This window comes from Gobius niger, assembly GCF_951799975.1.
Source record: "Gobius niger genome assembly, contig: SCAFFOLD_64, whole genome shotgun sequence".
NCBI classification, from domain to species: Eukaryota; Metazoa; Chordata; class Actinopteri; order Gobiiformes; family Gobiidae; genus Gobius; species Gobius niger.
In genome coordinates this window covers 43,246-58,195 of record NW_027639166.1, presented here as the reverse complement: position 1 = coordinate 58,195, position 14,950 = coordinate 43,246, and the positions used below count along the sequence as shown (strand labels likewise).

The window sequence follows — 14,950 nt, the reverse complement described above, 5'->3', positions numbered from 1 at the left end:
CCCAAACCCACAGGTCCATGAGGGACACGACTCTCACACCCCAAACCCACAGGTCCATGAGGAACACGACTCTCACACCCCAAACCCACAGGTCCATGAGGAACACGACTCTCACACCTCAAACCCACAGGTCCATGAGGAACACGACTCTCATACCCACAGGTCCATGAGGAACACGACTCTCACACCCCAAACCCACAGGTCCATGAGGGACACGACTCTCATACCCCAAACCCACAGGTCCATGAGGGACACGACTCTCACACCCCAAACCCACAGGTCCATGAGGGACACGACTCTCACACCCCAAACCCACAGGTCCATGAGGGACACGACTCTCACACCCCAAACCCACAGGTCCATGAGGGACACGACTCTCACACCCCAAACCCACAGGTCCATGAGGGACACGACTCTCACACCCACAGGTCCATGAGGGACACGACTCTCACACCCACAGGTCCATGAGGGACACGACTCTCACACCCCAAACCCACAGGTCCATGAGGGACACGACTCTCAAACCCACAGGTCCATGAGGAACACGACTCTCATACCCCAAACCCACAGGTCCATGAGGGACACGACTCTCACACCCACAGGTCCATGAGGGACACGACTCTCACACCCCAAACCCACAGGTCCATGAGGAACACGACTCTCATACCCCAAACCCACAGGTCCATGAGGAACACGACTCTCATACCCCAAACCCACAGGTCCATGAGGGACACGACTCTCACACCCACAGGTCCATGAGGGACACGACTCTCACACCCACATGTCCATGAGGGACACGACTCTCACACCCCAAACCCACAGGTCCATGAGGAACACGACTCTCACACCCCAAACCCACAGGTCCATGAGGGACATGACTCTCATACCCCAAACCCACAGGTCCATGAGGGACACGACTCTCACACCCACAGGTCCATGAGGGACACGACTCTCACACCCACAGGTCCATGAGGAACACGACTCTCACACCCCAAACCCACAGGTCCATGAGGGACACGACTCTCACACCCCAAACCCACAGGTCCATGAGGGACACGACTCTCACACCCCAAACCCACAGGTCCATGAGGGACACGACTCTCATACCCCAAACCCACAGGTCCATGAGGAACACGACTCTCACACCCCAAACCCACAGGTCCATGAGGAACACGACTCTCACACCCCAAACCCACAGGTCCATGAGGGACACGACTCTCATACCCCAAACCCACAGGTCCATGAGGAACACGACTCTCACGCCCCAAACCCACAGGTCCATGAGGGACACGACTCTCACACCCACAGGTCCATGAGGAACACGACTCTCACACCCACAGGTCCATGAGGGACACGACTCTCACACCCACAGGTCCATGAGGGACACGACTCTCATACCCACAGGTCCATGAGGAACACGACTCTCACACCCCAAACCCACAGGTCCATGAGGGACACGACTCTCACGCCCCAAACCCACAGGTCCATGAGGAACACGACTCTCATACCCCAAACCCACAGGTCCATGAGGAACACGACTCTCACGCCCCAAACCCACAGGTCCATGAGGAACACGACTCTCATACCCCAAACCCACAGGTCCATGAGGGACACGACTCTCAAACCCCAAACCCACAGGTCCATGAGGGACACGACTCTCACACCCACAGGTCCATGAGGGACACGACTCTCATACCCCAAACCCACAGGTCCATGAGGGACACGACTCTCAAACCCCAAACCCACAGGTCCATGAGGGACACGACTCTCACACCCACAGGTCCATGAGGGACACGACTCTCATACCCCAAACCCACAGGTCCATGAGGAACACGACTCTCACACCCCAAACCCACAGGTCCATGAGGGACACGACTCTCACACCCCAAACCCACAGGTCCATGAGGAACACGACTCTCACACCCACAGGTCCATGAGGGACACGACTCTCACACCCACAGGTCCATGAGGGACACGACTCTCATACCCCAAACCCACAGGTCCATGAGGGACACGACTCTCATACCCACAGGTCCATGAGGAACACGATTCTCACACCCCAAACCCACAGGTCCATGAGGGACACGACTCTCATGCCCCAAACCCACAGGTCCATGAGGAACACGACTCTCATACCCCAAACCCACAGGTCCATGAGGGACACGACTCTCACACCCCAAACCCACAGGTCCATGAGGGACACGACTCTCATACCCCAAACCCACAGGTCCATGAGGAACACGACTCTCATGCCCCAAACCCACAGGTCCATGAGGAACACGACTCTCACACCCCAAACCCACAGGTCCATGAGGGACACGACTCTCATACCCCAAACCCACAGGTCCATGAGGGACACGACTCTCACACCCACAGGTCCATGAGGGACACGACTCTCACACCCCAAACCCACAGGTCCATGAGGGACACGACTCTCACACCCCAAACCCACAGGTCCATGAGGGACACGACTCTCACACCCACAGGTCCATGAGGAACACGACTCTCACGCCCCAAACCCACAGGTCCATGAGGAACACGACTCTCACACCCCAAACCCACAGGTCCATGAGGAACACGACTCTCACACCCCAAACCCACAGGTCCATGAGGAACACGACTCTCACACCCACAGGTCCATGAGGAACACGACTCTCACACCCCAAACCCACAGGTCCATGAGGGACACGACTCTCACACCCCAAACCCACAGGTCCATGAGGGACACGACTCTCATACCCCAAACCCACAGGTCCATGAGGAACACGACTCTCATACCCCAAACCCACAGGTCCATGAGGGACACGACTCTCACACCCCAAACCCACAGGTCCATGAGGGACACGACTCTCATACCCCAAACCCACAGGTCCATGAGGAACACGACTCTCACACCCCAAACCCACAGGTCCATGAGGAACACGACTCTCACACCCCAAACCCACAGGTCCATGAGGAACACGACTCTCATACCCCAAACCCACAGGTCCATGAGGGACACGACTCTCACACCCACAGGTCCATGAGGGACACGACTCTCACACCCCAAACCCACAGGTCCATGAGGAACACGACTCTCATACCCCAAACCCACAGGTCCATGAGGGACACGACTCTCACACCCCAAACCCACAGGTCCATGAGGGACACGACTCTCATACCCCAAACCCACAGGTCCATGAGGAACACGACTCTCACACCCACAGGTCCATGAGGGACACGACTCTCACACCCCCTGCACATCGGGTCCAAACCCGGGTAAGGTTTAGTACCTGGAGCATCGTCAGGTCTTTGTCGAACATCTCCATCCGACACTTCACATTATGGTAATAATAAATCTGAAACAGACCAAAAAATGAGTCCCGGTTTAGTCCCAGTTTAGTCCGGTTTAGTCCCAGTTTAGTCCCGGTTTAGTCCCAGTTTAGTCCCAGTTTAGTCCCGGTTTAGTCCCGGTTTAGTCCCGGTTTAGTCCCAGTTTAGTCCCGGTTTAGTCCCGGTTTAGTGCCGGTTTAGTCCCAGTTTAGTGCCGGTTTAGTCCAGTTTAGTCCCGGTTTAGTCCCGGTTTAGTGCCGGTTTAGTCCCGGTTTAGTCCCGGTTTAGTCCCGGTTTAGTCCCGGTTTAGTCCCGGTTTAGTCCCGGTTTAGTCCTGGTTTAGTCCCGGTTTAGTGCCAGTTTAGTCCCGGTTTAGTCCCGGTTTAGTCCCAGTTTAGTCCAGTTTAGTCCCGGTTTAGTCCCGGTTTAGTCCCAGTTTAGTCCCGGTTTAGTCCCGGTTTAGTCCCGGTTTAGTGCCGGTGTAGTCCCGGATTAGTCCCGGTTTAGTCCCGGTTTAGTCCCGGTTTAGTCCAGTTTTGTACCTGGTTGATGAGGGAGAACCCATTGCGTCGCCACATCCCAGCATGCACCTGTGCACAGAGCACAAGGCAGCGCAGAGGCAGCTCGATGAGCAGCGGTGGACTCAGCTCGCCCTGAAACAGACCAGGTTCAGACCGGGTTCAGACCGGGTTCAGACCGGGTTTTACCCATGGGTACAGTAAATGAAAGGGAAGGAGTTTTACCAGCGGCAGCTGCTCTGGGAATCGAGAGGCGGCTTCCGTTCGACTCAGGAGAACATGAAGTCCTGAGGAACAACAGATCATTATTCTAAAGACGTATGAACCTGTATATTACAGATTCAATATATTGTATATGTTTTTTAAACGATTGATTTACACATTTCATTTATCATAAGTAACTAACCCTAACATGAATTACACATTAATTACACATTAATTACATGTTAATTACCCGCTAACATGCGACACAGTGGCAGGTGTATCGACACTTTCTCCTGGGACACCTGGTACCTGAAGGTCTCGACCATGTGACCCGCCAGGGTCAAGCTGATTGGCTGTTCCCCGTCGGCTAATCCGCTCTGGCACGGACTGAGCGCGCTCAGACAGCGGCGGTACGCCTCCATCAGCACGCGCTCCTGAAATATACAAACATCTTGGAATAAACAAACATCCTGAAATAAACAAACATCCTGGAATAAACAAACATCCTGAAATATACAAACATCCTGAAATAAACAAACATCCTGGAATAAACAAACATCCTGAAGTAAACAAACATCCTGAAATAAACAAACATCCTGAAATAAACAAACATCCTGAAATATACAAACATCCTGAAATATACAAACATCCTGAAGTAAACAAACATCCTGAAATAAACAAACATCCTGATGTAAACAAACATCCTGGAATAAACAAACATCCTGAAATATACAAACATCCTGAAATATACAGTATATACGCCTCCATTAGCACGCGCTCCTGAAATATACAAACATCTTGGAATAAACAAACATCCTGAAATATACAAACATCCTGAAGTAAACAAACATCCTGAAATAAACAAACATCCTGAAGTAAACAAACATCCTGAAATAAACAAACATCCTGAAATATACAAACATCCTGAAATATACAGTATATATGCCTCCATCAGCACGCGCTCCTGAAATAAACAAACATCCTGAAATAAACAAACATCCTGATGTAAACAAACATCCTGGAATAAACAAACATCCTGAAATATACAAACATCCTGAAATATACAAACATCCTGAAATATACAGTATATACGCCTCCATTAGCACGCGCTCCTGAAATATACAAACATCTTGGAATAAACAAACATCCTGAAATATACAAACATCCTGAAGTAAACAAACATCCTGAAATAAACAAACATCCTGAAATAAACAAACATTCTGAAATAAACAAACATCCTGAAATAAACAAACATTCTGAAATAAACAAACATCCTGAAATAAACAAACATCCTGAAATATACAAACATCCTGAAATATACAAACATCCTGAAATATACAAACATCCTGAAATAAACAAACATCCTGAAATATACAAACATCCTGAAATATACAAACATCCTGAAATATACAAACATCCTGAAATAAACAAACATCCTGAAATAAACAAACATCCTGAAGTAAACAAACATCCTGAAATATACAAACATCCTGAAATATACAAACATCCTGAAATAAACAAACATCCTGAAATATACAAACATCCTGAAATATACAAACATCCTGAAATAAACAAACATCCTGAAATAAACAAACATCCTGAAGTAAACAAACATCCTGAAATAAACAAACATCCTGAAATAAACAAACATCCTGAAGTAAACAAACATCCTAAAATAAACAAACATCCTGAAATAAACAAACATCCTGAAATAAACAAACATCCTGAAATATACAAACATCCTGAAATAAACAAACATCCTGAAATAAACAAACATCCTGAAATAAACAAACATCCTGAAATAAACAAACATCCTGAAATATACAAACATCCTGAAATATACAAACATCCTGAAATAAACAAACATCCTGAAATAAACAAACATCCTGAAGTAAACAAACATCCTGAAATAAACAAACATCCTGAAATATACAAACATCCTGAAATATACAAACATCCTGAAATAAACAAACATCCTGAAATAAACAAACATCCTGAAGTAAACAAACATCCTGAAATAAACAAACATCCTGAAATAAACAAACATCCTGAAATATACAAACATCCTGAAATAAACAAACATCCTGAAATATACAAACATCCTGAAATAAACAAACATCCTGAAATATACAAACATCCTGAAATAAACAAACATCCTGAAATAAACAAACATCCTGAAGTAAACAAACATCCTGAAATAAACAAACATCCTGAAATAAACAAACATCCTGAAGTAAACAAACATCCTGAAATATACAAACATCCTGAAATAAAAAAACATCCTGAAATAAACAAACATCCTGAAGTAAACAAACATCCTGAAATATACAAACATCCTGAAATAAACAAACATCCTGAAATATACAAACATCCTGAAATAAACAAACATCCTGAAATAAACAAACATCCTGAAATAAACAAACATCCTGAAATAAACAAACATCCTGAAATATACAAACATCCTGAAATAAACAAACATCCTGGAATAAACAAACATCCTGAAATATACAAACATCCTGAAATATACAAACATCCTGAAATATACAGTATATACGCCTCCATTAGCACGCGCTCCTGAAATATACAAACATCTTGGAATAAACAAACATCCTGAAATATACAAACATCCTGAAGTAAACAAACATCCTGAAATAAACAAACATCCTGAAATAAACAAACATTCTGAAATAAACAAACATCCTGAAATAAACAAACATTCTGAAATAAACAAACATCCTGAAATAAACAAACATCCTGAAATATACAAACATCCTGAAATATACAAACATCCTGAAATATACAAACATCCTGAAATAAACAAACATCCTGAAATATACAAACATCCTGAAATATACAAACATCCTGAAATATACAAACATCCTGAAATAAACAAACATCCTGAAATAAACAAACATCCTGAAGTAAACAAACATCCTGAAATATACAAACATCCTGAAATATACAAACATCCTGAAATAAACAAACATCCTGAAATATACAAACATCCTGAAATATACAAACATCCTGAAATAAACAAACATCCTGAAATAAACAAACATCCTGAAGTAAACAAACATCCTGAAATAAACAAACATCCTGAAATAAACAAACATCCTGAAGTAAACAAACATCCTAAAATAAACAAACATCCTGAAATAAACAAACATCCTGAAATAAACAAACATCCTGAAATATACAAACATCCTGAAATAAACAAACATCCTGAAATAAACAAACATCCTGAAATAAACAAACATCCTGAAATAAACAAACATCCTGAAATATACAAACATCCTGAAATATACAAACATCCTGAAATAAACAAACATCCTGAAATAAACAAACATCCTGAAGTAAACAAACATCCTGAAATAAACAAACATCCTGAAATATACAAACATCCTGAAATATACAAACATCCTGAAATAAACAAACATCCTGAAATAAACAAACATCCTGAAGTAAACAAACATCCTGAAATAAACAAACATCCTGAAATAAACAAACATCCTGAAATATACAAACATCCTGAAATAAACAAACATCCTGAAATATACAAACATCCTGAAATAAACAAACATCCTGAAATATACAAACATCCTGAAATAAACAAACATCCTGAAATAAACAAACATCCTGAAGTAAACAAACATCCTGAAATAAACAAACATCCTGAAGTAAACAAACATCCTGAAATATACAAACATCCTGAAATAAAAAAACATCCTGAAATAAACAAACATCCTGAAGTAAACAAACATCCTGAAATATACAAACATCCTGAAATAAACAAACATCCTGAAATATACAAACATCCTGAAATAAACAAACATCCTGAAATAAACAAACATCCTGAAATAAACAAACATCCTGAAATAAACAAACATCCTGAAATATACAAACATCCTGAAATATACAAACATGCTGAAATAAACAAACATCCTGAAATATACAAACATCCTGAAATATACAAACATCCTGAAATAAACAAACATCCTGAAATAAACAAACATCCTGAAATAAACAAACATCCTGAAATATACAAACATCCTGAAATATACAAACATCCTGAAATAAACAAACATCCTGAAATATACAAACATCCTGAAATATAAAAACGTCCTGAAATAAACAAACATCCTGAAATAAACAAACATCCTGAAATATACAAATGGTCAGGGTTATGGTCAGAGTCGGGTTATAGTAAGGGTCGGGGTTAGGGTCGGGGTTGGGGTTATGGTCAGAGTTATGGTCGGGTTGGGGTCAGGGTTTTAGTAAGGGTTGGGGTTATGGTCAGGGTTGGGGTCAGGGTTGGGGTCGGGGTTATGGGTTATGGTCGGGGTTATGGTCAGAGTCAGGGTCAGAGTCGGGGTTCTCACATCGGTCCGGGTCCAGTCCTGAATCATGGAGATGATGGGGGTGAGCTTCATCTGCAGGGTGAAGGCCGCCTCCCACTCAGGCTCCATCTCGATGTGCTGCCCCACCTGCCGCACAACCGCGTCCATGCCCTGGAGGAGAGAGGGGCAGGAGTGAGCAGGAGTGAGGAGGAGTGAGCAGGAGTGAGGAGGAGTGAGCAGGAGTGAGCAGGAGTGAGGAGGAGTGAGCAGGAGTGAGCAGGAGTGAGGAGGAGTGAGCAGGAGTGAGCAGGAGTGAGGAGGAGTGAGCAGGAGTGAGCAGGAGTGAGCAGGAGTGAGGAGGAGTGAGCAGGAGTGAGCAGGAGTGAGCAGGAGTGAGCAGGAGTGAGGAGGAGTGAGCAGGAGTGAGGAGGAGTGAGCAGGAGTGAGCAGGAGTGAGCAGGAGTGAGGAGGAGTGAGCAGGAGTGAGCCGGAGTGAGCAGGAGTGTGGAGGAGTGAGCAGGAGTGAGCAGGAGTGAGCAGGAGTGAGCAGGAGTGAGCAGGAGTGAGGAGGAGTGAGCAGGAGTGAGGAGGAGTGAGCAGGAGTGAGCAGGAGTGAGCAGGAGTGAGCAGGAGTGAGGAGGAGTGAGCAGGAGTGAGGAGGAGTGAGCAGGAGTGAGCAGGAGTGAGCAGGAGTGAGGAGGAGTGAGGAGGAGTGAGCAGGAGTGAGGAGGAGTGAGCAGGAGTGAGCAGGAGTGAGCAGGAGTGAGCAGGAGTGAGGAGGAAGGGAGTGGTACCTGCATGCAGCGCAGCAGGTCCAGAAACGCCTCAAATCCATCCAGGAACTTGACCCTGAGTTCATCTGTCCACTCCACAGGACGGCTCACCAGGACATACCTGAACATCAGACACACCTGAACATCAGACACACCTGAACATCAGACACACCTGAACATCACCTGAACATCAGACACACCTGAACATCAAACACACCTGAACATCAGACATACCTGAACATCAGACACACCTGAACATCAGACACACCTGAACATCACACACCTGAACATCACCTGAACATCAGACATACCTGAACATCAGACACACCTGAACATCAGACACACCTGAACATCACCTGAACATCAGACACACCTGAACATCAGACACACCTGAACATCAGACACACCTGAACATCACACACCTGAACATCACCTGAACATCAGACACACCTGAACATCAGACACACCTGAACATCAGACACACCTGAACATCAGACATACCTGAACATCACACACCTGAACATCACCTGAACATCAGACACACCTGAACATCAGACACACCTGAACATCAGACATACCTGAACATCAGACACACCTGAACATCAGACACACCTGAACATCAGACACACCTGAACATCAGACACACCTGAACATCAGACACACCTGAACATCACCTGAACATCACCTGAACATCACCTGAACATCAGACATACCTGAACATCAGACACACCTGAACATCACCTGAACATCACACACACCTGAACATCACCTGAACATCAGACACACCTGAACATCAGACACACCTGAACATCAGACACACCTGAACATCAGACATACCTGAACATCAGACTGACCTGAACATCAGACACACCTGAACATCAGACATACCTGAACATCTGACACACCTGAACATCAGACACACCTGAACATCAGACACACCTGAACATCAGACACACCTGAACATCAGACACACCTGAACATCACCTGAACATCAGACACACCTGAACATCAGACTGACCTGAACATCAGACACACCTGAACATCAGACTGACCTGATCAGACACACCTGAACATCAGACACACCTGAACATCATCTGAACATCAAACACACCTGAACATCAGACACACCTGAACATCAGACACACCTGAACATCATCTGAACATCAAACACACCTGAACATCAGACTGACCTGAACATCAGACACACCTGAACATCATCTGAACATCAAACACACCTGAACATCAGACACACCTGAACATCAGACACGCCTGAACATCAGACACACCTGAACATCACCTGAACATCACCTGAACATCAGACACACCTGAACATCAGACACACCTGAACATCAGACTGACCTGAACATCAGACACACCTGAACATCACCTGAACATCAAACACACCTGAACATCAGACACACCTGAACATCAGACACGCCTGAACATCAGACACACCTGAACATCACCTGAACATCACCTGAACATCAGACACACCTGAACATCAGACACACCTGAACATCAGACTGACCTGAACATCAGACACACCTGAACATCAGACACACCTGAACATCAGACTGACCTGAACATCAGACACACCTGAACATCAGACATACCTGAACATCAGACACACCTGAACATCAGACATACCTGAACATCACCTGAACATCACCTGAACATCACCTGAACATCACCTGAACATCAGACACACCTGAACATCAGACACACCTGAACATCAGACTGACCTGAACATCAGACACACCTGAACATCAGACACACCTGAACATCAGACTGACCTGAACATCAGACACACCTGAACATCAGACATACCTGAACATCAGACACACCTGAACATCAGACACACCTGAACATCACCTGAACATCAGACACACCTGAACATCAGACATACCTGAACATCACACACACCTGAACATCACCTGAACATCAGACACACCTGAACATCAGACATACCTGAACATCAGACACACCTGAACATCACCTGAACATCAGACACACCTGAACATCAGACACACCTGAACATCAGACATACCTGAACATCACCTGAACATCAGACACACCTGAACATCAGACATACCTGAACATCAGACACACCTGAACATCATACACCTGAACATCAGACACACCTGAACATCACACACACCTGAACATCACCTGAACATCACACACACCTGAACATCAGACACACCTGAACATCAGACACACCTGAACATCACCTGAACATCAGACACACCTGAACATCAGACACACCTGAACATCAGACACACCTGAACATCAGACACACCTGAACATCAGACACACCTGAACATCAGACACACCTGAACATCAGACACACCTGAACATCAAACACACCTGAACATCAGACACATGAACATCAGACACACCTGAACATCAGACACACCTGAACATCAGACACACCTGAACATCACCTGAACATCACCTGAACATCAAACACACATGAACATCAGACACATGAACATCAGACACACCTGAACATCAGACACACCTGAACATCAGACACACCTGAACATCAGACACACCTGAACATCAGACACACCTGAACATCAGACACACCTGAACATCAGACACACCTGAACATCAGACACACCTGAACATCAAACACACCTGAACATCAAACACACCTGAACATCAGACACATGAACATCAGACACACCTGAACATCAGACACACCTGAACATCAGACAAACCTGAACATCAGACATACCTGAACATCAGACACACCTGAACATCACCTGAACATCAGACACACCTGAACATCAGACACACCTGAACATCAGACACACCTGAACATCACCTGAACATCAGACACACCTGAACATCAGACACACCTGAACATCAGACACACCTGAAAATCAGACATACCTGAACATCAGACACACCTGAACATCACCTGAACATCAGACACACCTGAACATCAGACATACCTGAACATCAGACACACCTGAACATCAGACACACCTGAACATCACCTGAACATCAGACACACCTGAACATCAGACATACCTGAACATCACCTGAACATCAGACATACCTGAACATCACCTGAACATCAGACACACCTGAACATCAGACACACCTGAACATCACCTGAACATCAGACACACCTGAACATCAGACACACCTGAACATCAGACATACCTGAACATCACCTGAACATCAGATATACCTGAACATCACCTGAACATCAGACATACCTGAACATCACCTGAACATCACCTGAACATCAGACACACCTGAACATCAGACATACCTGAACATCAGACACACCTGAACATCAGACATACCTGAACATCAGACACACCTGAACATCAGACACACCTGAACATCAAACACACCTGAACATCAGACATACCTGAACATCACCTGAACATCAGACACACCTGAACATCAGACACACCTGAACATCAGACACACCTGAACATCAGACACACCTGAACATCAGACATACCTGAACATCAGACACACCTGAACATCAGACACACCTGAACATCAAACACACCTGAACATCAGACACATGAACATCAGACACACCTGAACATCAGACACACCTGAACATCAGACACACCTGAACATCAGACACACCTGAACATCACCTGAACATCACCTGAACATCAGACACACCTGAACATCAGACACACCTGAACATCACCTGAACATCAGACACACCTGAACATCAGACATACCTGAACATCAGACATACCTGAACATCAGAAACACCTGAACATCACCTGAACATCAGACACACCTGAACATCAGACATACCTGAACATCAGACACACCTGAACATCAGACACACCTGAACATCAGACACACCTGAACATCAGACATACCTGAACATCAGACACACCTGAACATCAGACACACCTGAACATCAAACACACCTGAACATCAGACACATGAACATCAGACACACCTGAACATCAGACACACCTGAACATCAGACACACCTGAACATCAGACACACCTGAACATCACCTGAACATCACCTGAACATCAGACACACCTGAACATCAGACACACCTGAACATCAGACACACCTGAACATCAGAAACACCTGAACATCACCTGAACATCACCTGAACATCAGACACACCTGAACATCAAACACACCTGAACATCAGACACATGAACATCAGACACACCTGAACATCAGACACACCTGAACATCAGACACACCTGAACATCAGACATACCTGAACATCAGACACACCTGAACATCAGACACACCTGAACATCAGACACATGAACATCAGACACACCTGAACATCAGACACACCTGAACATCAGACACACCTGAACATCAGACTGACCTGAACATCAGACACACCTGAACATCAGACACACCTGAACATCAGACGCACCTGAACATCAGACATACCTGAACATCAGACACACCTGAACATCAGACACACCTGAACATCAGACACACCTGAACATCAGACACACCTGAACATCACCTGAACATCAGACACACCTGAACATCAGACACACCTGAAAATCAGACATACCTGAACATCAGACACACCTGAACATCACCTGAACATCAGACACACCTGAACATCAGACATACCTGAACATCACCTGAACATCAGACATACCTGAACATCACCTGAACATCAGACACACCTGAACATCAGACACACCTGAACATCACCTGATCATCAGACACACCTGAACATCAGACACACCTGAACATCAGACATACCTGAACATCACCTGAACATCAGATATACCTGAACATCACCTGAACATCACCTGAACATCACCTGAACATCACCTGAACATCAGACATACCTGAACATCACCTGAACATCACCTGAACATCACCTGAACATCAGACACACCTGAACATCAGACACACCTGAACATCAGACACACCTGAACATCAGACACACCTGAACATCAGACATACCTGAACATCAGACACACCTGAACATCAGAGTCATTAAAAGAGGTTCATGAAAAAACAAATCTATAGATCATTTGGTCGACTCATAAAGACTAAAAACCAACAAATGAAGCACTGACTTGAGGTGTAAGAACAATTGAAACACTGACTTGAGGTGTAAGAACAATTGAAACACTGACTTGAGGTGTTAAACAAATGAAGCTCTGACTTGAGGTGTTAAACAAATGAAGCACTGACTTGAGGTGTAAAACAAATGAAGCACTGACTTGAGGTGTTAAACAAATGAAGCACTGACTTGAGGTGAAAGAACAAATGAAGCACTGACTTGAGGTGTTAAACAAATGAAGCACTGACTTGAGGTGTTAAACAAATGAAGCACTGACTTGAGGTGTAAGAACAAATGAAGCACTGACTTGAGGTGTAAGAACAAATGAAGCACTGACTTGAGGTGAAAGAACAAATGAAGCACTGACTTGAGGTGTTAAACAAATGAAGCACTGACTTGAGGTGTAAGAACAAATGAAGCACTGACTTGAGGTGAAAGAACAAATGAAGCACTGACTTGAGGTGTAAAACAAATGAAAAACTGACTTGAGGTGTAAGAACAAATGAAGCACTGACTTGAGGTGTAAGAACAGATGAAGCACTGACTTGAGGTGTTAAACAAATGAAGCACTGACTTGAGGTGTAAGAACAAATGAAACACTGACTTGAGGTGTAACAAATGAAACACTGACTTGAGGTGTAAAACAAATGAAGCTCTGACTTGAGGTGAAAGAACAAATGAAGCACTGACTTGAGGTGAAAGAACAGATGAAGCACTGACTTGAGGTGTTAAACAAATGAAGCACTGACTTGAGG

The 14,950-nt window shown here is 44.8% G+C and overlaps 1 protein-coding gene across 1 annotated transcript in view; it reads right to left on the bottom strand.

Annotated features, from left to right (window-relative positions):
- ubr2 (ubiquitin protein ligase E3 component n-recognin 2) overlaps positions 1-14,950 on the bottom strand; it is a 132,204-nt gene that overhangs the window by 91,900 nt on the left and 25,354 nt on the right. Inside the window, exons 12-17 of the mRNA XM_079583267.1 lie at positions 9,166-9,265; positions 8,414-8,542; positions 4,285-4,468; positions 4,056-4,117; positions 3,855-3,965; positions 3,273-3,338 (exon numbers count right to left, since the gene is read on the bottom strand). Coding sequence (XP_079439393.1) covers positions 3,273-3,338; positions 3,855-3,965; positions 4,056-4,117; positions 4,285-4,468; positions 8,414-8,542; positions 9,166-9,265 — 652 coding nt within the window. The remainder of the gene's footprint in view (positions 1-3,272; positions 3,339-3,854; positions 3,966-4,055; positions 4,118-4,284; positions 4,469-8,413; positions 8,543-9,165; positions 9,266-14,950) is intronic.